At 43.5% G+C, this 27,878-nt stretch overlaps 1 protein-coding gene across 9 annotated transcripts in view; it reads left to right on the top strand.

The window, feature by feature from the left end:
* LOC111977383 (unconventional myosin-Ib) overlaps positions 1–27,878 on the top strand; it is a 139,395-nt gene that overhangs the window by 44,327 nt on the left and 67,190 nt on the right. For all 9 annotated transcript variants that reach the window (XM_024006822.2, XM_024006792.2, XM_070448157.1 and 6 more), the window contains exon 4: positions 26,936–27,030. In XM_024006822.2, coding sequence (XP_023862590.1) covers positions 26,936–27,030 — 95 coding nt within the window. The remainder of the gene's footprint in view (positions 1–26,935; positions 27,031–27,878) is intronic.

The raw sequence follows: 27,878 nt of genomic DNA, 5'->3' as shown, positions 1-27,878 counted from the left end.
GCGATGACTAGGCAGAGAGGTTCGGAATAACTACACCCAGAGCCTGAGTTCGCGGCTGGGGCCGACAGATAAAAAAAATTAACAGAATGGAGTACCGTGAATTAATGGACAGTCCAGCAGGTATCAGCTATGTAGCCAAGTGATCATAGTGTCCAGGGGGCAGCAGTAGATGGAACAGGGAAGCCGCGGAGTAGTCGCCACTACGCTAGCACGCGGGCGACACGGCGTTTAAAGTTAGTAGCCTGGGGCTAGTAGGAGCGTCTGTTCCGACGGAGGCCGGTTGAAGGCACAGCGGATGGAGTATTCGTCGGCAGACCAGTCGTGGTGGTGCGCCAAGCCAGATGGCGAAAGAGGTATTGTAGAATTTAGTTTGCTAGCCGGGAGATGCGCCTGGCTCACGGCTAACTGGTGCTAGCTTCGTGGCAGGGGCGTTAGCCACTAGCTAGCTGTGAAGATCAGAAGTGGTGGTCCAGGGATTACGGCAGGAATCCGGCGTTGTTGTGGAGAGATAGTCCAATACTGGTAGATTGGCGAGTATTATCCAGGCTAAAAAACAGTGCTGGTATCTGTGCAGAAGGTAAAAGCCGCTAGCAGTGGCTAACAATGACTAAATAGCTTGTAGCTAATTCGCTTCTGGTGGTCCTTGAAAGTGTTCTAAAATAAAAAATAATAGCGATTCCGTATCACATTGGGTGAGGCAGGTTACCGGAAGGTATAATCGAATTAAAATGGAAAAGAGTGAAAATAAAATTGAAATATATACAAAAAAGAAGAAAAATACAAAAGTACACGAGAGGACGAACAAAAACACGTCTTCACTGCTACGCCATCTTGTTTGGCTCTTGACTTTGCCTAATGCCCACACTTTGCTTAATGTCTCTCCCTGCTTCCTTGAATGTTCTTAATGGTAGAGGGATTGAGTCAGCCTCAGTTTCTTTACCTTGTCAAATGTTATATTGAGGACTGGCACTTGAATAAACTTTTCTAATCTTCATGTAGTATCTCCATGCATGTGCTTGGGATTGAGGTGGCAGCCATTGACTGATGTAGGATGGAGACAACAGGACAGAAGGAGTAAAACTGATTCATCATGCAGGGCAAGGAGAGACATGGAAAAGCTTTAAAGCCACTTTAGTACTGTTGGAGCTAAAAACAGCCCTGACTTATCCTCTGTTTCCAACATCCTGTCGTGAGAGAGTGTGTGTGTGTGTGTGTGTTTCTGGCCAAAGAAGGTGATGGGGGGGGGGGGTTCCCCTCAGAACACAAGCCAGTCACGCACACATCCTACCCCAGAGGCTACACACACTCCCGATTGTCTGTAGGTTATGGCTGTTAGCCAGGTGATTGATCGTCAAATCTCACCTCTTAGAAAGCTCTCAATCATCCACTAAAGAATTATCTTTATCCTTTTGGGGGTCTGGGGCAGAATGAACTTAATCATCTGGTTTGTTCTATGACCAAATGCAACTATAACTCAGCAAGGTTTGTGCTTTACCCCTTAGATGCTAGCCCTCGCAAGCATATATCGAGGTTCCTCATAGCCTAGTGCTTTGACTTCTTGTTTTGATCTACTGTGGGGAAAAACGTCTGTTAGTCAGCAAGGTACTTTTTAAAGGATCAAACCAACAGCTTTATATTGGGAATGTTCACTCACTAAATTGCAGTGCAGTTGATCAAATCAAAGCCAGGACCCCCTGAGAGTATGATGAGACAAACACATTGGTATATGTAGGCAGTCTCCTTTGAGGATCCTCCAAACTACAATCAAAGTACAATCACCCTGTTGCAGACTTTCCATGTGTTATCTACTATTCAAGTTTGATACTGCAGCAAGTTACCCTCATAAATGTCCTTCTATCCAGATGATGATGGATGAGAGCCTTGGGGAAAAATGTTATATAAAATGATTCATTATTGATCAACTATTTATTGGCGTCCTGTGACGACATTAATATAATCTTATCTTATAACATAATATTATCCTCCTGCTGCTCTGGATAAATGACTAATGTAAATGTATGTAGCAGCCACGTTGTCAGATACTCACATGGCCCTGTCAGATTGAGGGGCTCCTGAGTGCCGCAGCGGTCTAAGGCACTGCATCTCAGTGCTAGAGGTGTCGCTACAGATCCTGATTCGATTCCAGGCTGTATCACAACCGGCCGTGATTGGGAGTCCCATAGAGCGGCRCACGAGTGGCCCAGCGTCATCCGGGTTAGGGTTTGAACTGGGAAGGCCGTCATTGTAAATAAGAATATGTTCTTAACTGACTTGCCTAGTTAAATAAAGATACTCAAATGTTTCTGAACTGAACAAAGACCCTGGCTCTGGTAGTAGCACACCTCTTCCTGATAGTAGCCCTGTTTGTTCCCTGTCCTTTTTCTGTTCATCCGCCTGGCTGCCAGGACCTGCATTTTGTTTTGGGTAGGTTGTTCCGAGCTCCAGTAGCCTGTCGTGACTCTGGACCCATTGTGTTTGTGTGTGTCACGGCTAAGGCTGACACAGTGGTCACATTAATCATGCCACCTGGACCCATGGCTGGAGCAGGAAAGGGTAGCTTCCTCTGTGGCTCAATCAGTGCAAGACGTGGATATCCTGGAACCTGCCCCTGGAGAGCCACTCTCTGGTCTGAGCTGGATGAGATCAGAGCCTGCTACTGTATCAAATTTCTATTTGTCACGTGTGCCGAATACAACAGACCTTACAGTGAAATGCTTATTTATAAGCCCTTAACCAACAATGCAGTTTTAAGAAAATACCTATAAAAAAAGTAAGATAAAAATAATAAAGAGCAGCAGTAAATAACAATAGCGGGGCTATATACAGGGGGTACCGGCACAGAGTCAATGTGTCAATGTGCTGGGGCAGCGGTGTTGAGGTAATTATGTACATATAGGTAGAGTTATTAAAGTGGCTATGCATAGATAACTGAGTAGCAGCACGTAGGGGGGGCAATGCAAATAGCCTGGGTAGCCATTTGATTAGCTGTTCAGGAGTCTTATGGCTTGGGGGTAGAAGCTTTTGGAACCCTCTTGGACCTAGACTCGGCGCTCCGGTACCGCTTGCCGTGCGGTAGCAGAGAGAACAATCTGTGACTAGGGTGGCTGGAGTCTGACAATTTTTAGGGCCTTCCTCTGACACCGCCTGGTATAGAGGTCCTGGATGGCAGGAAGCTTGGCCCCAGTGATGTACTGGGCCGTTCACACTACCCTCTGTAGTGCCTTGCAGTCGGAGGCAGAGTAGTTTCCATACCAGGCAGTGATGCTACCCGTCAGGATGCTCTCGATGGTGCAGCTGTAAAACCTTTTGAGGATCTGAGGACCCATGCCAAATCTTTTCAGTCTCTTGAGGGGGAATAGGTTTTGTCGTGCCCTCTTCACGACTGTCTTGGTGTGCTTGGACCATGTTAGTTTGTTGATGTGGACGCCAAAGAACTTGAAGATCTCAACATGCTCCAATACAAACCCGTTGATGAGAATAGGGGCGTGCTCGGTCCTCCTTTTCCTGTAGTCCACAATCATCTCCTTTGTCTTGATCATGTTAAGGGAGAGGTTGTTGTCCTTGCATCACACGGTCAGTTCTCTGACCTCCCTATAGGCTGTCTCATCATTGTCTGTGATCAAGCTTACCACTGTTGTCATCAGCAAACTTAATGATGGTGTTGGAGTCGTACCTGGCCATGCAGTCATTAGTGAACAGGGAGTACAGGAGGGGACTGAGCACACACCCCTGAGGGGCCCCCGTGTCGAGAATCAGCATGGCGGATGTGTTGTTACCTACCCTTACCACCTGGGGGCGGCCCGTCAGGAAGTCCAGGATCCAGTTGCAGAGGGAGGTGTTATGTTCTAGGGTTAGCTTAATGATGAGCTTTGAGGGCACTATGGTGTTGAATGTTGAGCTGTAGTCAATGAATAGCATTCTCACATAGGTGTTCCTTTTGTTCAGGTGGGAAAGTGCAGTGTGGAGTGCAATAGAGATTTCATCTATGGATCTGTTGGTGCGGTATGCAAATTGGAGTGGGTCTAGGGTTTCTGGGAGGAAGGTTTTGTGAGCCATGACCAGCCAGGGAAAGGTTGAAAATGTCTGTGAAGACACTTGCCAGTTGGTCAGCGCATGCTCGGAGTACACAACCTGGTAATCCATCTGCCCCAGCGGCCTTGTGAATGTTGACCACTTTTAAAGGTCTTATTCACATCAGCTGCGGAGAGCGTGATCACACAGTCGTGCCAGAACAGCTAATGCTCTCATGCATGTTTCGGTGTTACTTGCCTCGAAGTAGGCATAGAAGTGATTTAGCTCGTCTGGTAGGCTCGTGTCACTGGGAAGCTCTCAGCTGTGCTTCCCTGTGTAGTCTGTAATAGTTTGCAAGCCCTGCCACATCTGACGAGCGTCGGAGCCGGTGTAGTACAATTCGATCTTAGTCCTGTATTGACGCTTTGCCTGTTTGATGGTTCTCCGGAGAGCATAGCGGGATTTCTTATAAGTTTCCTGGTTAGAGTCCCACACCTTGAAAGCGGCAGCTCTACTCTTTAGCTCATTGCGAATGTTACCTGTAATCCGTGGCTTCTGGTTGGGGTATGTACGTACAGTCACTGTGGGGACGACGTCATCGATGCACTTATTGATAAAGCCGGTGTCCTCCTCAATGCCATTGGAAGAATCCCTAAACATATTCCAGTCTGTGCTAGCAAAACCGTCCTGTAGTTTGGCATCTGCTTCATCTGACCACTTTTTATTGACCGAGTCACTGGTGCTTCCTGCTTTAATTTTTGCTTGTAAGCAGGAATCAGGAGGATAGAGTTATGGGCAGATTTGCCAAATGGAGGGTGAGGGAGAGCTTTGTGCATGTCTCTGTGTGTGGAGTAAAGGTGGTCTATAATTTGTTTTCCTTCTGGTTGCACATTTAACATGCTGATAGAAATGATGTAAAACTGATTTAAGTTTCCCTGTGTTAAAGTCCCTGGACACTAGGCGCACCGCCGCTRGATGAGCGTTTTTCTGTTTGTTTATGGCGGAATACAGCTCATTGAGTGCGGTTTTGGTGCCAGCCTCGGTCTGTGGTGGTATGTAGACAGCTACGAAAAATAAAGATAAACTCTCTTGGTAGATAGTGTGGTCTACAGCTTATCATGAGATACTCAGGCGAGCAACACCTTGAGACTTCCTAAGATATCGTGCTATTGTTTACAAATATGCATAGGCCCCCGCCCCGTGTCTTACCAGAGGCTGCTGTTCTGTCCTGCTGATAGTGTATAACCCCTCAGCTGTATGTTCTTAATGTCGTCGTTCAGCCACGCCTCGGTGAAACATAAGATATTACAGTTTTGAATGTACCGTTGGTATTATATTCGTGCTTTCAGTTCGTCCCATTTATTTTCCATCAATTGAACGTTAGCTAGCATAACGGAAGGCAAGGGCAGATTAGCCACACGTCTCCTGATCCTCACAAGGTATCCTGATCTCTTTCCGCGAAACCTACTTTTCCTTTTCAAACGAATCACAGGGATCTGGGCCTGGTTGGGTGTCTGTAGTATATCCCTTGCATCCGACTCATTGAAGAACCCCTTGTCCAATTTGAGGTGAGTAAACTCTGTTCTGATGACCAGAAGCTCTTTTCATTCATAAGAGATGGTAGCAGCAACATTATGTGCAAAACAAGTTATGAACAATGCGAAAAAACAAACAAAATAACATTACGGCTGAAATCTTGTTAATGGGATCGATTTGACCACAGCCAGTGAAAGTGCAGGGCGCCAAATTCAAACAGAAATCTCATAATTAAAATTCCTCAAATATACAAGTGTTACACACCATTTTAAAGATAAACGTGTTGTTAATCCCACCACAGTGTCCGATTTCAAAAAGGCTTTACGACGAAAGCACACATCTGATTATGTTAGGTTAGCGCCTAGTCACAGAAAAAAAGAGAGGAGTCACAAAAAGCAGAAATAGATATAAAATGAATCACTAACCTTTGATCTTCATCAGATGGCACTCATAGGACTTCATGTTACACAATACATGTATGTTTTGTTCGATAAAGTTCATATTTATATCCAAAAATCTCAGTTTACATTGGCGCGTTATGTTCAGTAATGTTTTGCCTCCAAAACATCCGGTGATTTTGCAGAGCCACATCAATTTACAGGAATACTCATCATAAATGTTGATGAAAATACAAGTGTTATGCATGGAATTAAAGATATACTTCTCCTTAATGCAACCGCTGTGTCAGATTTCAAAAAAGTTTTATGGCAAAAGCACACCATGCAATAATCTGAGTACAGCGCTCAGGCACCAAAACAAGCCATACAGATACCCGCCATGTTGTGGAGTCAACAAAAGTCAGAAATAGCATTATAAATATTCACCTACCTTTGATGATCTTCATCGGAATGCACTCCCAGGAATCCCAGTTCCACAAATGTTCGTTTTGTTCGATAAAGTTAATCTTTATGTCCAAATACCTCCTTTTTGTTAACATGTTTAGTTCACCAATCGAAATTCACAAGGCGCGGGCAAGTCCAGACAAAGTCAAAACAGTTCCATTACAGTTCGTAGAAATATGTCAAACGATGTATAGAATCAATCTTTAGGATGTTTTTGATCATAAATCTTCAATAATGTTTCAACCGGACAATTCCTTTGTCTTTAAAAATGAAAAGGAGCTCGCTCACGGCCTCGCGCCTGACTTAACTTCTGGCAGAATGCCATTAGCTTTAGTCAAACAGCTCTTCTTCGCTCCCCCTTCACAGTAGAAGCCTGAAACAAGGTTCTAAAGACTGTTGACATCTAATAGACACTGTATATTGGATAGGCAAAGACTTGAAAACCTACAAACCTCAGTTTCCCCACTTCCTGGTTGGATTTTGTCTCAGGTTTTTGCCTGCCATATGAGTTCTGTTATACTCAGACATCATTCAAACAGTTTTAGAAACTTCAGTGTTTTCTATCCAAATCTACTAATAATATGCATATCTAAGCTTCTGGGCCTGAGTAGCAGGCAGTTTACTCTGGGCACTCTTTTCATCCAAACGTGAAAATAGCKCCCCCAGCCATATTAAGAGCCGTTAAGATGGCGCCATCTACGTCATCTACATTATGACCGAGCTTCCTACAACCTTGGCTAGCTGTTATTTGAATAACATCATGCCGATTGAAAAAGTTACTGCATGTACATTAAATATTGTGTAATTACTCTGATATAAGAGAAACACTCAGCAGTGTAACAGTAAACGCAATGTAAACCGCTATGTAGACATAGGCGTTTCAATATCAAAAATAAACCCTGAAGTTGGTTGAGGGAGGATCTGTCGTTCCCCATTAGGTTGGGTGGGCTATGGTTTCATCAGGCTAACCATGAATCATGTCTGCAGGGGAATTGAACTTGGCGTTGAGAGAGGAGTGACGTCCTTCCCTTTCGGATGCAGAAGGTTCCAGATCTCAGATCCCTCTACCTCCCTCCCTCATACTCAGGGTTAGGAGAAGAAAGGCTGAGTGGCTATTTTCTGCCGCTTGCCTCATGCCAGTGTGGCTTTGCATCTCACCGCTGCCAAATCAAATTGTGTTGGTCACATACACATGTTTAGCAGATGTTATTGCGGGTGTAGTGAAATGCTTGTAAATAAAATAGAAATAACACACAAAAAAACATAATACTGCAAAGTTGCTTAGGAGCTAGAAGCAGAGCTGCCATATCTGTTGGCTTTCTTTCTATTTCTTTCACTCTCTCTCCTTCTCTCTGATACCCTGGTCAGACCAGGGTGCTTTTGGGCCAGTGGCGTACTGGCTTTTGGGTTGTGCCTTCACTTTCATGTGCCTTTGGTGCATTGTTTACCTTGACATACTGTCCACAAAAGTGATAATGCCAGAGAAGCTGGTATTTGGAGGATATATTGGCACTGCTGTTTTTGTCTCGGGCAGGCAAACCTTACCAATATATCCTCCAAACACTGGCTTCTCGGGCATTACTCGTTTTATACAACGGGTTACCAACATATTCAAATAATGATTGACATATTTTCATGATGAATTTATTCATAGTATTTTGTCCTTCCACGAGATATACAGTAGTCAGACTCCCAACACAAATCTAGGGTTGCTACCCAAGCCGTCTGATTGTTCGTTCTATCGGTTCGGTTGCCAGAGACGCGACCCAGTTAAGTATTTTTGTTCTATGGATTTAGTCATATGTTCAAAATGTTCTTCTGCCATGATGTTTGGCAACATTCTTATCTCTTGCTTGTTAGCTAGCCAACTTTGGCTAACTCAGTCACATCAAATAGTGCAGCCAGAATAACAGCAAAGTAGCTGCATCTGCGTTTGTTGTTTTCTAGGGATTTTTKGGGGGGGATACATCCATAACAATGAGGTAATGGTTCACGATTTTGCCTGGCATAGAACATTTGCTCTCTCGCCAGGCCGCTGTGCAGATGAGATGGCCAACTACACAGCGAACACAATCACTTCAAACTGAAGCTGCAATGACAGTAAACTAGCTGCGTTTCGCATTTTTCTTCATACATTTCTTTATATATATCCATAAACATTATGCTGATTCATAATTTCAACTGGCTGAGAGAACCTGGCAACCTCTCTTGTCCCGAATCCCGACACGTTCATTACCATGAGACAGCAAATGTAGGAGAGATGAACAGCAACGTTTTTACAAATCTACGCTGTTGAAAACCCAATGCTCATCTAAAATAAATGGGAGATAATGTCTAGATGCTTTTTACAGTGGAGATCAAGTATATACATCGCCTGGCTAAGCTGATGAGACCGTGGATTGCGCAGTCAGATGTTACAGAGTAAAGGCATTTCAGCGTCATAGATTTAGCCTGTGGTAACTTGTGGAATAGACAGCAACTGGAATGCGGTCTTAACCAATCAGCATCCAGGATTAGACCCACCCGTTCTATAAACTGATTTATAAACTGGGTGGTTCGAGCCCTGAATGCTGATTGGCTGACAGCCATGGTATATCATGGGTATGACAAAACATGTATTTTTACTGCTCTAATTATGTTGGTAACTAGTTTATAATAGCAATATGGCACCTTGGGTTTGTGATATACGGCCAATATACCACAGCTAAGGGCTGTGTCCAGGAACTCCGCGTTGCGTCGTGCATTAGAACAGCCCTTAGCCGTGGTATATTGGCCATATACCACAGCTCCTTGGGCCTTAGTGCTTAAATAAGAAACCCTGTGTAGCCTATAAATGGCAACTCTCATGGTCTTGATATTTGCGCGACGCAGTGGCCACGCAGGTGGTCTGATTTAATTCCGATTTCCTCTTTTATTTTATTTCTCCTTTTTCCTCAGGGTGTGGCCTGGCCACAGTGCCTGGTGAGGACCGGACATATTTTCTCTCCTTTTCTTGGCCTTTAAGCCTCGAGTGTTGAGCTGCTTTGACTTTAGGGAGGAGAACTGTAACAAACAAGATGCTACCGTGTGTTTGTGTTGCCCCATTCCCCACCAATCCCTACAGACACACAGAGGGGAGTTTGACAGACTTTTAGTTTTGGCTTACTTTGTCTCTGTTGACCCCTGGTTTCCATGCACCAGCTTGCAGGCAGGCCCATTCATATTGTGATTGGCCCATTCATATTCATATGACCTGCTCAACTTCATAATGGGTGAACGCTTGCAGTCACGTTGTGTGATGGCTGATCATTTGGCACGTCTCCTGGCATGGGCCCTCCCACCCACCCTGCTCCTCTCTATCCCCTCCCCTACTAGCCTCTTACTAGGGCTGGGAATTGCCAGGGACTTCACAATATTGATACACCATCCAACTTGTAAATAATAACGTCACTAACTTCACCATGGTCAAAGGGATATTCAATGTCTAAAAATAGGTGCCTTTTGCAAGGCCTTGGAAAACCTCCCTGGTCTTTGTGGTTGAATCTGTATTTGAAATTCACTGCTTGACTGAGGGACCTTACAGAAAATTGTATGTGTTGGCTACAGAGATGAGGAAGTCATGTTAAGCACTATTATTGCACACAGAGTGAGTCCATGCAACTTATGTGTCTTGTTAAGCAAATTTTTACTCCTGAACTTATTTTGTCTTGCCATAACTAAAAGGTTAAATACTTATTGACTCGTTTCAGCTTTACATTATTAATTTGTTTAAAAAAATGAAAAACATAGTTCCACTTTGACATTATGGGGTATTATGTGTAGGCCAGTGACAAATCTCAGTTTAATCCATTTTATATTCAGGTTGTAACACAAAATGTGGAAAAAATCAATTATGTGTAGGCCAGTGACAAATCTCAGTTTAATCCATTTTATATTCAGGTTGTAACACAAAATGTGGAAAAAATCAAGGGGTGTGAATACTTTCTGAAGGCATTGTATGTGATGGTGTGGAACCCAGATCTCTAATAGCTATCCACGCAGGATGCAGTGTCGTCAACTTTTAACTGTTGCCTGGTGTACATTTCTCTGCCTCTCTCCTCCTCACGGCTGTCTGCTGGGCTAGCAGTCAAGTCAATCAGTGCACAAAGCATATCAGGGTCTCCGCAATGGTTCAGATTTTTGTGATCATATAAGTAATGTTGCTTTCCACAATGATCCCTGTTACATACGCATGTTATACTGTATATCTGATCGTAAATACAAAATCAATAATCCCCAATCTCCTAAATTATTGTAAGCCTACATTATGTAATATAATACACAGAATGTAAGCCTACATTATGTAATATAATACACAGAATGTAAGCCTACATTATGTAATATAATACACAGAATGTAAGCCTACATTATTTTCTGAATGTAAAGTATGCAGAACTGCTGTGGGTCTGAGGCTCTGATTTGTGGTGTGTGAAAGAGTTTGCGTGCATCTGAAGCTTAGACAGTCTGTGGTCTGAAGTGGCATGTGATTACTTAATAACATTACTCACATTGTTAAAACTAGTGAATAACCACAGTCCTCCTCGGGTGGGTGAGGAATGAGGTCAGGACGTGCCACTAAAATTAGACACTTGGGAAAACGGCTATTTTTGATGCCTACATTCCTGCAAAATTACCTTCGGCAGTGGCCTGGGTTCATATGGCTGTTAATGTAACCATTTTATTAGTGACATTTCAAGGGGACAGTAGACCATATAATTAATATTCTATATCATAGGGAGTCTATTGGGACCAGGAATGAATGCAGACTATAAAACATCTGGCATCAACTATGTGGCCTGGTAGTTTGAACCATGAATCTCCTCAGGCTCAGTTTGTCCTTTTGGAGAGCAGACCTACCTAGGTGCATCTACAGAGGCATGTCAGCCAGAGTTCRCTTACCTTGCCTTTTTTAACAAGAATCCATTTGCCATATTTTCTTAATGTATGGGGGTGTTTAGGGATTTTCACAAAAAGGAAACTACATGCAACATTTCCTCCACAATCAGAGCTATTATTAGTGGTGGCTCTGGAAAATTCCCGAGTAATGAATGTAGAAAAGTACACACAGAGAGGAAAATGGGAGCTGGTAGACTTTCCAGGGCTAATTTGGAGTCTGGTGGGCAAGTTAGGGAGAGTTTGGAACACTACTATAACTGCACTGTAGAATAGATGACTGTTTGGGTGCCAAGTGTGATCCATAAAGAACTATGGCCTCACTCAATAGGGTGGCTACTAACATCGCGTCACCCAATGGGGTGGCTGCTTCTACACCATGTGGTTGTGTCCCTTCCAAAGTATAGACCACCGCAACACCTGGGAAAGACTAAGGGGACATTTCTGACAAGCAGCCCATTGACTTGCCATAATCTATAACTGACCCTTATCTTAACTTAACCAAACCCCTAACCCTAAACCTAATTTTAACCAATAAAAAAAATGTAATATCGGTTTGCACGTCAGCCACGTCCCCTTTAGTTTTTCCCGCAACACCCAGTCAGCCATCATCAAAGCTGTACAGTTATGCAGGCTTTGCCACCTCTAAATGCCTACATTCCCCCCAACACACACACACACACACACACACACACACACACACACACACACACTCTTGATATTTAACCATCAGAGCAGGACAATGACAATCCCAGCATTGTTAAGGGGAATCTAGTTTGCTATACTGTCTGACTTTCCCATTGTGTAAACGTCCTGGAATGTATGGCTGGGGTTCATTTTACCTAATTTATTTATTTTGACCACCATTCACTTGTTTTTGATAGTTAGGGTAATATCAGTTATGCTAATGCAAAATCCATCATTCAAGTTTCATTGCCTCTCAATGGAAGCTTGCAGCTGCAACTGATTTCCACTCAACTTTGTCTGCTCAATAAGATTGCTCTCATTAAACAAAGATAATCAAAATGTCATGCTTGGCGCCTTATCCATTTTCCACACACTTGCCACTGGCTTCAGATCAAAGCATCCAGCATTTCACTCACAGAAGTTCTTTGTTTTTCAATCAGTTTAGTCTAGGTGATCCTGCTGGAAATGCATTGTAATCAGTTGGACACTGCACAGCAAATTGACTAAATGCAACCAGGTCACTACAACAGCAAAGTGAACAAATGCATCCACATGATGATGATTATTCTAATTATAATTTTTTTAAACCTTTATTTAACTAGGCAAGTCAGTTAAGAACAAATTCTTCTTTACAATGACGGCCTACCCCAGCCAAACCCGGACAATGCTGGGCCAATTGTGTGCTGCACTATGGGACTCCCAGTCACTATTATCATGGGACTTTTAATTGTTTTATTCTGTGTAGTTACAGCATTCAACCCACATAATGCATAGTGCATTTAATGTTTAAGTAAATTATCAATCTAAAACGGTGATTATAATCTAACCGAAACCGAACCGGCCTCAAAAAGCACTAATCGCTCAGCACTATTGGTTAGTAAGTATACGGCCTGGCCCAACAGTTTGTCAGTCATCTAAATATTTACTGTCTGCCCTATTATCCCTATATCAACTCAATATATCTCTACTGTTGACCTCAATCTTTTGACTGGTTGATTGTTTGGTCGATAGGCTGTTAGTCGAACAAGATTCTTTTGGGGTCGAGCAGTAGCAAATATATACAGTGCATTCAGAAACTATTCAGACCCCTAATATATTAAAAATAAAGAACATTAACTTATTTACATAAGTATAGGGGCGTCAGGTAGCCTAGCGCTTAGAGCATTGGGCCAGTAATCGAAAGGTTGCTAGATCGAATCCCCGAGCTGACAAGGTAACAATCTAACAATCTGTCATTCTGCCCCTGAACAAGGCAGTTAACCCAYTGTTCCTAAAACCATCATTGTAAAAATAATTTGTTTTTAACTGGCTTGCCTATTTAAATAAAGGTAAAAACATACGTAGACCTTTTGCTGTGAGACTCAAAATTGAGCTCCAGTGCATCCTGTTTCAATTGATCATCCTTGATGTTTCTACAAATTGATTGTATTTGTATTTATTAGGGATCCCCATTAGCTGCTGCCAAGGCGGCAGCTACTCTTCCTGGGGTCCAAACATATTAAAGCACTTACATTACATAATAAACAAAAGAGAAAACAGTACATCATATAATATTACTCCACTACATATCTCCAATACAAAATGTTTAATACTAGCWTACAACAATATCACAATGCATGCGTCTGTACCTTTGTGTGTGTCTCTTCACAGTCCTTATTCCATAAGGTATATTTGTACCTTTTTTTTTTATCTGATTCTACAGCTTGCATCAGTTACCTGATGTGAAATAGAGTTCCATGTTGTCATGGCTCTATGTAGTGCTGTGCACCTCCCATAGTCTGTTCTGGACTTGGGGACTGTGAAGAGACCTCTGCTGGCATGTCTTGTGAGGTATGCATGGGTGTCCGAGCTGTGTGCAAGAATTTAACAGACAGCTTGGTACATTCAGCTTGTCAACACCTCTTACAAAACAAGTAGTGATGAAGTCAATCGCTCTTCCACTTTGAGCCATGAGAGATTGACATGCATGTCATTAATGTTAGCTCTCTGTGTACTTTTAAGGGCCAGCCATGCTGTCCTGTTCTGAGACAACTGCAATTTTCCTAAGTCCCTCTTTGTGGCACCTCAAAWAAAAWWWTATTTGTCACATACACATGGTTACCAGATGTTAATGCGAGTGTAGCGAAATGCTTGTGCTTCTAGTTCCGACAATGCACTAATAACCAACGAGTAATCTAACCTAACAATTTCACAACAACTACCTTATACACACAAGTGTAAAGAGATGAAGAATATGTACATAAAGATATATGAATGAGTGATGGTACAGAATGGCATAGGCAAGATGCAGTAGATGGTATCGAGTACAGTATATACATATGAGATGAGTAATGTAGGGTATGTAAACATATAAAAAGTGGCATTGTTTAAAGTGGCTAGTGATACATTTTTTACATCAATTTTTCCAATATTAAAGTGGCTGGAGTTGAGTCAGTATGTTGGCAGCAGCCACTCAATGTTAGTGGTGGCTCTTTAACAGTCTAATGGCTTTGAGATAGAAGCTGTTTTTCAGTCTCTCGGTCCCTACTTTGATGCACCTGTACTGACCTCGCCTTCTGGATGATAGCAGGGTGAACAGGCAGTGGCTCGGGTGGTTGTTGTCCTTGATGATCTTTATGGCCTTCCTGTGACATYGGGTGGTGTAGGTGTCCTGGAGGGCAGGTAGTTTGCCCCCGGTGATGCTGCTGCGCCTTCTTCACCACGCTGTGGGTGGACCAATTCAGTTTGTCCGTGATGTATACGCCAAGGAACTTAAAACGTACTACCCTCTCCACTACTGTCCCGTTGATGTGGATAGAGGGGTGCTCCCTCTGCTGTTTCCTGAAGTCCACGATCATCTCCGTTGTTTTGTTGAGTGTGAGGTTATTTTCCTGACACCACACTCCGAGGGCCCTCACCTCCTCCCTGTAGGCCGTCTCGTCGTTGTTGGTAATCAAGCCTGCCACTGTAGTGTCATCTGCAAACTTGATGATTGAGTTGGAGGCATGCATGGCCACGCAGTCGTGGGTGAACAGGGAGTACAGGAGAGGGGTTAGAACGCACCCTTGTGGGGCYCCAGTGTTGAGGATCAGCGGGGTGGAGATGTTGTTACCTACCCTCACCACCTGGCGGCGACCCTTCAGGAAGTCCAGTACCCAGTTGCACAGGGCGGGCTCGAGACCCAGGGTCTCGAGCTTGATGACGAGTTTGGAGGGTACTATGGTGTTAAATGCTGAGCTGTAGTCGATGAACAGCATTCTCACATAGGTATTCCTCTTGTCCAGATGGGTTAGGGCAGTGTGGTTGCGATTGCGTCGTCTGTGGACCTTTTGGGGCGGTAAGCAAATTGGAGTGGGTCTAGGGTGTCAGGTAGGGTGGAGGTGATATGGTCCTTGACTAGTCTCTCAAAGCACTTCATGATGACGGAAGTGAGTGCTACGGGGCGGTAGTCGTTCAGCTCAGTTACCTTAGCTTTCTTGGGAACAGGAACAATGGTGGCCCTCTTGAAGCATGTGGGAACAGCAGACTGGGATAAGGATTGATTGAATTTGTCCGTAAACACATCAGCCAGCTGGTCTGCACATGCTCTGAGGACGCGGCTGGGGATGCCGTCTCGGCCTGCAGCCTTGCGAGTGTTAAAACGTTTAAATGTTTTACTCACGTCGGCTGCAGTGAAGGAGAGTCCGCAGGTTTTGGTAGCGGGCTGTGTCAGTGGCACTGTATTGTCCTCAAAGCGAGCAAAGAAGTTGTTTAGTCTGTCTGGGAGCAAGACATTCTGGTCCACGACGGGGCTGGTTTTCTTTTGTTAATCCGTGATTGACTGTAGACCCTGCCACGTACCTCTTGTGTCTGAGCCGTTGAATTGCGACTCTACTTTGTCTCTATACTGACGCTTGGCTTGTTTGATTGCCTTGCGGAGGGAATAGCTACACTATTTGTATTCGGTCATGTTTCCGGTCACTTTGCCCTGGTTAAAAGCAGTGGTTCGCGCTTTCAGTTTCGTGCGAATGCTGCCATTAATCCACGGTTTCTGGTTTGGGAATGTTTTAATMGTTGCTGTGGGTACGACATCGCTGATGCACTTGCTAATAAAATCGCTCACCGAATCAGCGTATTCATCAATGTTGTTGTTTGACGCAATGCKGAACATATCCCAATCCACGTGATCGAAGCAATCTTGAAGCGTGGAATCAGATTGGTCGGACCAGCGTTGAACAGACCTGAGCGCGGGAGCTTCCTGTTTTAGTCTATGTCTATAGACAGGGAGCAACAAAATGGAGTCGTGGTCAGCTTTTCCAATAATCAAATTTAATTGTCACATGCACTGAATACAACAAGTGTAGTAGACCTTACAGTTGTCGTGTCTTTGTCATCATTAAAACGGAAAACTTTTTAATCAAATAACTCTGTAATTATTATTACGCGATTAAACTGATTAATCATGTAACTGTAATTAACTAGGAAGTCAGGGCACCAAGGAAAATATTCAGATTATAAAGTTATAATTTTCCTAATATAACTTTCAGATTTTTTAATATCTGATCACTTAGTCTTCGAATTAATGAATTATTATTTACCTCATGTTAGTCTCATTCCAAACGTCGTAAATTGTTGGTTATCTGCACAAACCCAGTCTTCACTGAGTCATCCATACATCAATTGTCTTAAATCATTTAATTACTAACTAAGTAATTCACAGATGCATAAACAAACAGTAGATAGTTACAAGGAAATGATAACGGAGTTTCCCTAGTGGGATAAACCAGTATCGCGGCTTGGTGGACAAAAAGGGAAGTGGGGGTCTACTGAGATGAGACACTACAAAGTTGATAATTATAACAATTGAAATGCTAATCCTTTGCACATGAACGCTCACTCATTCGGGAACAATTGCAATCAATATATATATTTACACTCAGTGTGTCGTCGGGATCTCTGTTGAAAAGTTAGTTTCTGTTGGAGAGTATGTCCGCCCTCTCTCTCTYTCTGTCGTGGTTAGAATGGATAGTTCAGCGTGACATTCATTCATGTCGTTATAGAATAGTTGTTTCGGCGGTTGTAGGTCTTCCCGTTCAATGATACCGAATTCCTAGCTGCAGACTAGTAATTAATATAAAATACTTGTTCTTATTCTGTCGGTATCGATAGTCTAAGAGTTTAACCACGTAGTATGGTTAAAAGATTCAGCCATCTACTCAAACTTTAGCTTATACTCAGGTTTATGGTCTCCTCTCAAACCTTGGCACTCTCGTTATCGAGGTAAGCTGGTCTGGTGATAGAAAACCCGGGTGGGAGTTTTATTTGGAAGAGCAGAAAAGGGCCTGTCCCAGGACGCAAGACCATAACTGTGCTCATGGGCGGTCCTCTGATTTAGTTAAACTCCAAAGGGAATTGGAGTTTCCTTCATTAAACAGTACAAAATCACATTACACATTTTCACAAACAGTATCATCCTCACTCATTCATCTTATACAACAATTAGATGTAAGCCTCATATCTGAGGCTATTGAATAAACAGCGTTATGGTAATGTGGCCGTATTGTTTCACAAAATTGTACCAAACGGACCAGTTCGTAGCTGGATTCTTCACCGATCTTTTACACCTTCTCCAGAACATAAATGTTGTTCGGACCTCAAGTTCTGTGAGGTGGAAGAAATTCCTTTGTTCTCTCTATGAAAACTCACTCTCTCTCTATACTGTGGCCATGAGGAGATAATCTCTTCCAGAAATTTACGACMTGAGGTCGCAGCAGCCTGAGTGTAGGAGACAGAGAGAGGGGGATGGTGCTCGCTGTACCCAAAGAGGGCAACGTCATGACACAGTGGAACACTTACTTACACGCCCTTAACCAAAAATGTGTTAAAGTATTTACGAAAATAAAAMTTATAAAAAAAATAGAAAACCATGTGTCATGTCAACGTTTGTTGCTGGCATGTCATACCCAAGTTTGCTTATCTTACCAATGAAAAAGGAATTCAAGTAGTTGGCAATATCAGTATGTTTTGTGATGAATGAGCCATCCGSTTCAAAAAATTATGGAGCCGAGTTTGCTTTTTTCCCCAAAATGTCATTTAAGGTGCTCCAAARCATTTTACAATCATTCTTTATTGCATTTTTTTYCCTTGTATAGTTTCTTTTTATTTAGTTTAGTCACATGATTTCTTATCTTGCAGTACATTTGCCAATCAGTTGGGCTGCCAGACTTATTTGCATTACCATTTGCCTCATCCTTCTCAACCATACAATTTTTCAATTCCTCATCAATCCAACGGGATTGAATAGTTTTACAGTCATTTTCTTAATGGGTGCGTGCTTATTAGTAACTGGAATAAGCAATTTCATAAATGTGTCAAGTGCAGCGTCTGGTTTCTCCTCATTACACACCACAGACCAGCAAATATTCTTGGCATCATCAACATATGAATCACTACAAAACTTAAAGTATGACCTCTTATGCACTATATTAGGCCCAGCCTTTGGAACTTTGGTTTTATATTGTGATCACTACATCCTATGGATTTGGATACTGCTTTATACCATTTCTGCAGCATTAGTAAAGATGTGATCAATACATGTTGATGATTGCATTCCTGTGCTGTTTGTAAATACTCTTGTAGGTTGACTGACAACCTGAACCTGACGTTTTTTCTCGCGTGGGCAACTTGATGAGAGCCAGTCGATACTTAAATCACGCAGAAAATATACTTCTCTGTTGATACCAAATACATTATCAAGCATTTCACACATTATCCAGATACTGACTGTTAGCACTCGGTGGTCTATATCAGCTTCCCACACGAATGGGCTTAAGGTGAGGCAAATGAACCTGTAGCCATATTACTTCAACAGTATTTAACATGAGATCGTCTCTAAGCTTTACAAGAATGTGGTTCTGAATATAGACCGCAACACCGCCCCTGTTGTCATTTGTCTTTTCGGTAGATGTTATAACCATGTATTGCTACCACTGTATCATCAAAGGTATTATCTAAGTGAGTTTCAGAGATAGTCAGCATATGAATGTCATCTGTTACAAGCAAGTTATTGACTTCATGGACCTTGTTTCTCAGGCTGCATATGTTAATACGGGATATTTTTAGCACTTTTCTGGGTTGCTTGATTGTTTTTATTGCTTTACTGGGAAGCTTATCAGTAGACTTGCTCATGTTATTTATATTGGAGCTGATAGCCAGGGTGAGCTGCACACAATGGTCTTCCTACTAGAGCACACCGCCTCAGTGCTAACAGTGTAACTCTGGTTCATAGGCTCATGATTACTCCATACAATAGCTGTAGGATCAACAGAGGTAATTAGGGGGACAAATTAAGTTACTTACTGCCAACGCCAACGCCCCTAGGATAATGTACATTTGATGCAGCATTGTGACGACTCATTGTCACAACGGTAGGGATTAACTGAGCTAGTCTTGGGTCATTGATAAGTCATTGTTTCAACGCAGCCTTGAAATGCGTGGACAGAGTCCAGGAGCCAAGATGATTTGGAATGACTCCGTCATTCCTGTAGACTATCTTCTGTTTCCAGAAGGTGTCAAAGTTTTCTATAAAAGTGATTGCAGCAGAGCTACATTAATATTTTATCCAGATGTGTAATGCCAGTAGCCTGCTGAATCTTTCACACCCACAGCCCAACGATGGTACTGGACCTGAAATTATTGGCTGTTTTTTTTGGAGTCTTTTAATGCTAAAATCAGTTCTTCAAAATCAATTTTTAGATGTTCCGAGCGAGCCCTCCTGCTGTCGTTTGACCCCACATGGACTACGACAGCGTCAGCTCCCGGCATCTGTGGTAGAACAKTCGGAAGCAGCCTTGTGATGTCCTGTACTCTTGCACCTGGGTAGCACAGGGTTTTTGCCTTGGGAACAGAGATGTTTCTCACCATAGAGCTGCCTATGATGACAGCTGGTGATGTTGAATGGGCCGGAGTCTCAAGCAGCCTCACGGTCTGATGAGAGTGGGAGCTCTGAGGATTTGAACCCGAGGTACAAGCCACCGGCGAGGGAGACAGAATAGAGGACGAAGACGCAGGTACCTCCGGATCCAGGGCGATTCTGGTCTGTGTCAGGTCCGGGCTTAACATCTTCAAGGAGACCCCGTTGCCAGGGGACACTTTCTTCGTCTTCCACTGCAAGTGACGTATCTCAGTGGCTGGTTGATTGGGTTGAGAACAGCTCTGTTCTCCAGGGAAGGGGGAGACCCCTTCGGGGATGGATCCCTGCTGAGCATCGGCCAGTCGGCTGTGGAGAGCCGACACGGCGGCGACAATTCCACCAGACTAGAGCGACGTCCGGCTACTGGGGTGGAAGAAAAAGTAGGCGGGCATGGATTCTCCAGTATTTTGTGTAGGTTTGCTACCTGCTTGCTAAGAGTAGCCACTTCACCCCTGTAGTCCTCTGCAAGCAAGCAGTTGCAACATTGAAAGTCAGCACGGTCCACATTGTCCCGGAACAAAGCAAAGTAAACACAGCTCCTGCAGAGCTGGAAATGTTCAATAGCGACCCCCATTTGAGGCCGCAGAGCCAGCTGGGCTTCCGTGTCTCTCCCCCATGCGGAATCTGGCAGGATCCCGGGACAGACAGCAATGCTCACTGCAACGAAGCCCAACAGAGCCGCAGGATTCAAAATAAAATCTAATTATATAAAAACAAGATTTACAAGGAAACACTGTCAGCTTCACCAAAATAATAAACCGAGGKCTCTCGTTCAGCTATCCTTCAGTGTTCAGAAACAAACAACATACATTCACGCTCAGATGACGTCAGTGCTGATGTTTGGAATCCACCTGTGGGAAATTTGGTTATTGTAATTGATTGGACATGATTTCGAAAGGCACACACCTGTCAATATACGATCCCACAGTTGACAGTGCATGCCAGAGCAAAAACCAAGCCATTAAGTCAAAGGAAATGTCTGTAGAGCTCCGAGACAGGATTGTGTCGTGTCACAGATCTGGAGAAGTGTACCAAAACAACATTTCTGCAGCAATGAAGGTCCCCAAGAACACCGTGGCTTCCATCATTCATAAATGGAAGAAGCTATTCCTAAAGCTGAATGCCAAGAGCCACGTCTGGAGGAAACATGGCACCATCCCTTTGGTGACACATGGTGGAGGCAGCATCATGCTGTGGGGATGTTTTTCAGCGTCATGGACTGGGAGACTASTCAGAATTGAGGGAAAGATGAATGGAGCAAAAAGTACAGAGATCCTTGATGAAAACCTGCWCCAGAATGCTCGGGACCTCAGACTGGGGGTGACGGTTCACCTTCCAACAGGACAATGACCCTAAGCACACAGCCAAGACAACGCAGTAGTGGCTTCGAGACAAGTCTCTGAATATCCTTGAGTGGCCCAGCCAGAGCCTGGACTTGAATCCGATCGAACATCCCTGGAGAGACCTGAAAATATCTGTGCAGCAATGCTCCCCATCCAACCTGAGAGCTTGAGAGGATCTGCAGAGAAGAACAGGAGAAACTCCCCAAATACAGGTGTGCCAAGCTTTCACTGTCATACCCAAGAAGACTCGAGGCTGTAATCACTGCCAAAAGTGCTTCAACAAAGTACTGAATAAAGGGTCTGAATACTTATGTAAATGTGATATTTACATTTCTAAAAACATGCTTTTGCTCTGTCATTATGGGGTATTGTGTGTAGATTGAGGACATAAAAAAATGTATCTATTGATGCTATAACGTAGGTAAAAGTCTAGGGGTCTGAWTACTTTCCGATTGCTGTGTGTGTGGAGAGAATTATTTTAACAAAATTTTGRCACACATGACACCTGTCTTATTCGCACCCATCTCCGTGAACTGATTCATTGCGGAGGCCGAGACTAATCCATTGCAGAAGCCACGGGGATGGCACAGTCCAAGACTAAGGGGATTGTGGCTGCACAATGCACATCTCTCTCCAGAATGCGCTCTGATGCCAATTTTTGCACATTCATTGCTTCTTAAGTTAATTGTGTGAATTGTTTGTTTTGATTGTCAGTGTCTATCAATTCCCCATTACATATACTCTATCACCAGTAGTATTTTTAGCGTTAATTCCGATAATTTCTCAACTACAATGTTTGTTTTGGTTACGGTAATGTCTCTTAATTCCTTTATATTATTATTCGAGTCTTTTACTGTTCTCATTGTCGGAGGGGACATTTTGCAGAGCGCTCAACTATGCTACACTTGTGAGAGGAAGTTTTGATCCATTTCATTCCATTTACGAGTTTTGTCAATTTAGTCATTGTCTTTTGTTTTGGAGCGCTCCTGTCAATGTTGAGTAAGGACGTGCACCTGATTATGCGTAGAAGTAGGCCTACTTGGCCTGTGTGCAAATGTAGGCATATGAATGTGCCCATTTGGGGATCTGAGTATTTCTGAGTGTCTTATTAATGTGCCTTAACTAAAGCTCTGTGGAGCTTCTCAAAGTCATGTTTTCYTMACCTCAAATGGCAAGCAGTCTTTTTTTATATCCATTGAGACTGACAATAATTCCTCAACGTATTTGAAAAATCTTTTCAGCTCTCTCCCTTTCGATTACCACTCGGTGTGAAAGGGAGACATGTAATGCTCTGATCCAGTGGAAACATTACAATACGCCTACCTGATTATTAATTATCACTTGCGCAAATAGTCTAAAGCTGTGTCTGTCCTGACACTGGCATATATTTTATACAATGTTGCAAGGTGCTTCAAGCCTGAACCAAGTTAGTAGTTGATATAATGTTTCAAGTTTGTTGCAGACAGGCMGTGCATAGCCAGTGTGACTTATAGGATATTTATTTATTTTTATCAGGATATTTTCTACCTGCAAATCAAAGTTTATTTGTCATGTGCACCGAATACAACAGGTGTAGACCTTACAGTGAAATGCTTACTTACAGGCTTTAACCAATGGTGCGGGGGGAAAAAAGTGTGTGTGTGTGTGTAGGTAAGTAAAGAAATAAAAGAACAGTAAAAATACATTTGAAAAAAGAGTAGCAAGGCTATATACAGACACCTGTTAGTCAGGCTTATTGAGGTAGTATGTACATGTAGGTATCATTAAAGTGACTATGCATATATGATGAACAGAGAGTAGCAGAAGCATAAAAAGAGGGGTTGGCGGGTGGTGGGACACAATGCAGATAGCCCGGTTAGCCAATGTGCGGGAGCACTGGTTGGTCGGGCAAATTGAGGTAGTATGTACATGAATGTATAGTTAAAGTGACTATACATATAAGATAAACAGAGAGAGCAGCAGCGTAAAAGAGGGGTTGGGGGGGGGTCACACAATGCAAATAGTCCGGGTAACCATTTGGTTACCTGTTCAGGAGTCTTATGGCTTGGGGGTAAAAACTGTTGAGAAGCCTTTTTGTCCTAGACTTGGCACTCCGGTACCGCTTGCCATGCGGTAGTAGAGAGAACAGTCTATGACTGGGTTGGCTGGGGTCTTCCTCTGACACCGCCCGGTGTAGAGGTCCTGGATGGCAGGCAGGCAGCTTTGCCCCAGTGATGTACTGGGCCGTACGCAYAACCCTCTGAGGCCGCGCAATTGCCGTACCAGGCAGTGATGCAACCGGTCAGGATGCTCTCGATGTTGCTGCTGTAGAAGCTTTTGAGGATCTCAGGACCCATGCCAAATCTTTTTAGTTTCCTGAGGGGAATAGGCTTTGTCGTGCCCTCTTCACGACTGTCTTGGTGTGTTTCGACCAATCTAGTTTGTTGTTGATGTGGACACCAAGGAATTTGAAGCTCTCAACCTGCTCCACTACAGCCCCGTCGATGAGAATGGGGACGTGCTCGGTGCTCCTTTTCCTGTAGTCCACAATCATCTCCTTGGTGTTGGTTACGTTGAGAGATAGGTTGTTATTCTGGAACCACCCGGCCAGGTCTCTGACCTCCTCCCTATAGGCTGTCTCGTCGTTGTCGGTGATCAGGCCTACCACTGTTGTGTCGTCTGCAAACTTAATGATGGTGTTGGACTCGTGCCTGGCCATGCAGTCGTGGGTGAACAGGGAGTACAGGAGGGGACTGAGCACGCCGCCCTGGGGAGCTCCAGTGTTGAGGGTCAGTGTTGCAGATGTGTTGCTACCTACCCTCACCACCTGGGGGAGACCCGTCAGGAAGTCCAGGATCCAGTTGCAGAGGGAGGTGTTTAGTCTCAGGTTCCTTAGCTTAGTGATGAGCTTTGAGGTTACTATTGTGTTGAACGCTGAGCTGTAGTCAATGAGTGTAATAGAGATTGCATCATCTGTGGATCTGTTTGGGAGGTATGCAAATTGGAGTGGGTCTAGGGTTTCTGGGATAATGGTGTTGATGTGAGCCATTACCAGCCTTTCAAAGCACTTCATGGCTACGGACGTGAGTGCTACGGGTCTGTAGTCATTTAGGCAGGTTGCCTTTGTTCTTGGGCACAGGGACTATGGTGGTCTGCTTCAAGCATGTTGGTATTACAGACTCAATAAGGGACATGTTGAAAATGTCAGTGAAGACACCTGCCAGTTGGTCAGCACATGCCCGGAGCACACGTCCTTGTAATCCGTCTGGCCCTGCAGGCTTGTGTATGTTGACCTGTTTAAAGGTCTTACTCACGGCGGGTACGGAGAGCATGATCACACATTCGTCCGGAACAGCTGATGCTCTCATGCATGCCTCAGTGTTACTTGCCTCGAAGCGAGCATAGAAGTGATTTAGCTCATCTGGTACGCTCGTGTCACTGGGCAGCTCGCGGCTGTGCATCCCTTTGTAGTCTGTAATAGTTTGCAAGCCCTGCCACGTCCGACGAGCGTCGGAGCCGGTGTAGTATGAGTCAATCTTAGCCCTGTATTGACGCTTTGCCTGTTTGATGGTTCGTCGCAGGGCAGAGCAGGATTTCTTGTAAGCTTCCGGGGTTAGAGTCCCGCACCTTGAAAGCGGCAGCTCTACCCTTTAGCTCAGTGCGAATGTTGCCTGTAATCCATGGCTTCTGGTTGGGGTATGTACGTACAGTCACTGTGGGGACGACGTCCTCGATGCACTTATTGATAAAGCCAGTGACTGATGTGGTGTATTTCTCAATGTCATCGGAAGAATCCCAGAACATGTTCCAGTCTGTGATAGCAAAACAGTCCTGTAGTTTAGCATCTGCCTCATCTGACCATTTTTTTTATAGACCGAGTCACTGGTGCTTCCTGCTTTAATTTTGCTTGTAAGCAGGAATCAGGAGGATAGAGTTGTGGTCGGATTTACCAAATGGAGGGCGAGGGAGAGCTTTGTACGTGTCTCTGTGTGTGGAGTACAGGTGATCTAGAATTTTTTTCCCTCTGGTTGCACATTTAACATGTTGATAGATATTTGGTAGAACTGCTTTAATTTTCCCTGCATTAAAGTCTCCGGCCACTAGGAGAGCCGCCTCTGGGTGAGTGGTTTCCTGTTTGCTTATTTCCTTATACAGCTGACTGAGTGCGGTCTTAGTGCCAGCATCTGTCTGTGGTGGTAAATAAACAGCCACGAAAAGTATAGCTGAGAACTCTCTAGGTAAGTAGTGTAGCCTGCAATTTATCACAATATACTCTACTTTAGGCGAGCAAAATCTAGAGACTTCCTCAGATTTCGTGCACCAGCTGTTGTTATCAAATATGTACAGACCGCCCCCCCTCGTCTTACCGGAGTGTGCTGTTCTATCCTGCCGGTGCAGCGTGTATCCCGCGAGCTGAATATCCATGTCGTCATTCAGCCACGATTCCGTGAAGCATAGGATATTACAGTTTTTGATGTCCCGTTGGTAGGATATTCATGATCTTACCTTGTCTAGTTTATTGTCCAATGATTGCACGTTGGCGAGTAATATTGACGGTAACGGCAGCTTTCCTAGTTACCTTCTGCGGGTCCGGGCGAKGCATCCGGCTCTTCGTCCTCTGCGTCGCTTCCTTTTGCGATTAATTGGGATGTCTGCCCTGTGGGGTGTTTGGAGAATATCGTGTGAGTCCTGCTTGTTGTTGTTGAAGAAATCTTTGTCTAATCCGAGGTGAGTGATCGCTGTCCTGATATCCAGAAGCTCTTTTCTTCCGTAAGATACGGTTGCAGAAACATTATGTACAAAATTATTTACAAATATCGCGGGAAAAAACACATAATAGCACAATTGGTTAGGAGACCGTGAAACGGCTGCCATCTCCTCTGGCGCCATTTTGGCACACTGTAATGTTAAAATGTTTTGGCTTTATAGGCTATTTTTACATAGTTGCCAATGACAATAGAAGTTACTTTTTAGTTTTTTTCATCTGGATATAATCTTTATTAACCATATGACAATGATTTTGAGATATGAAGGCGTTATTGTAAATTAAATGAAACTGTTCCACAAGAATGTGCATATGAATACCATTTCTGCGTGCCAGTTATGGTTAAGTAAATTGGCATTCCACATGAGAAAGTTTTCCGACTCGTCGTATAGCCTATTAACGGCTACTTCAGGAGAGTAATGGCAGAATCTGTGGAAGCCAGTAGGAGCAGGAGGATGGTCGGGACAGGTTATGTTTTTTTTCTTATTGTTATCTTGATCTTTGGCTCCCGCCGACATTTGTGTCTTATTTCATCAAACAGTGAGCTTGAAGCATCAGAAAAGCTCAATGCATAAATAGTTGATTATTAAAACACATAGGTTATGTCCATATATGGAACAATACATGTTTTACATTTTCGACCAATCGATTGGTTTTTATTCTGGGACAGCCCTAATATCAACCCAGTGAGCAATGGAGAAACATGAATATTCTGTAGATAGAATCTCCGAGTCTATTAGTTTCAATGTAGTTGGCCTGTGTCACATAAGATAGAACAGCTTGAATGATAGATGATATGGGAATGGATGAGTTGTGTATGTTATGGAAGTTTCCTTGAAATGATGGACTTACATCTGTGGCGCAATTGAATATCCAATGTGTTTGGACTATGAACGTATGTCAATGTGGATGTGCTTGTTGTGTGTTCCAGCTATGCCCTGGCAGATGAGGCCTACCGTTCTCTGAGGGACCAGGATAAAGACCAGTGTATCCTCATCACAGGAGAGAGTGGAGCTGGAAAGACTGGTGAGACAAGTCCTCCACCAAACAAATGCAATAGGCCCACCATTTAATTGGGAGTTAACACTTACATTAATGTCATCAAACATGCACTATAATGGGTTAACATTGTGAGGGTAATCAACATGTTGTACAATCAACATGTACAACACTTACAAGCAACACTATTGGGGGTTCTTAAATGTACAACACAAGCACAGGAGGTTGGTGGCACCTTAATTGGGTAGAACGGGCTTGTTTTAATGACTGGAACGGAATCGGTGGAATGGTATCAAATACATGAAACGCATGGTTTCTGGTTTTCATTCCATTTTGTTTCATTCCATCCATTATCAGCTGTTCTCCCCTCAGCAGCTTCCTGTGCACACAAGATAGCCTGCAAACAATAGGCTCATCATTTTATGAGCTCACATTTGCGAGGAATCAACTGTGTTAGTAAAAAATTGCAGTACATCAATTCTACTGTTGTATTGTAACACTGTTACAAAATAACATCAACACTTCTTTCAAATGTACAACACAAGGGTTAAGTGATCTTGAGACTTCTAGATAAGGGCTGTGTTGTGTTTGAGAACAGTGGTTCCCAAACTTTTTATAGTCTCGTACCCCTTCAAACTGTCAACCTCCATCTGCGTACCCCTCTAGCACCAGGGTCAGCACACTCTCAAATGTTTTTTTGTTGTTGCCATCATTGTAAGCCTGCCACAAACACACACTCGTTTTTGGGAGTTTTTGGGAGGTGACAAAGAGCTCTTATAAGACCAGGGCAAAAAAAAAWATATATATATATTTTTGCTCTTTATTTAACCATCTTGCATATAAAACCTTATTTGTTATTTGAAAATTGTGAATAA

Source organism: Salvelinus sp. IW2-2015, linkage group LG2 (genome assembly GCF_002910315.2).
Source record: "Salvelinus sp. IW2-2015 linkage group LG2, ASM291031v2, whole genome shotgun sequence".
NCBI classification, from domain to species: Eukaryota; Metazoa; Chordata; class Actinopteri; order Salmoniformes; family Salmonidae; genus Salvelinus; species Salvelinus sp. IW2-2015.
This window is presented reverse-complemented; position numbering and strand designations above follow the sequence as displayed.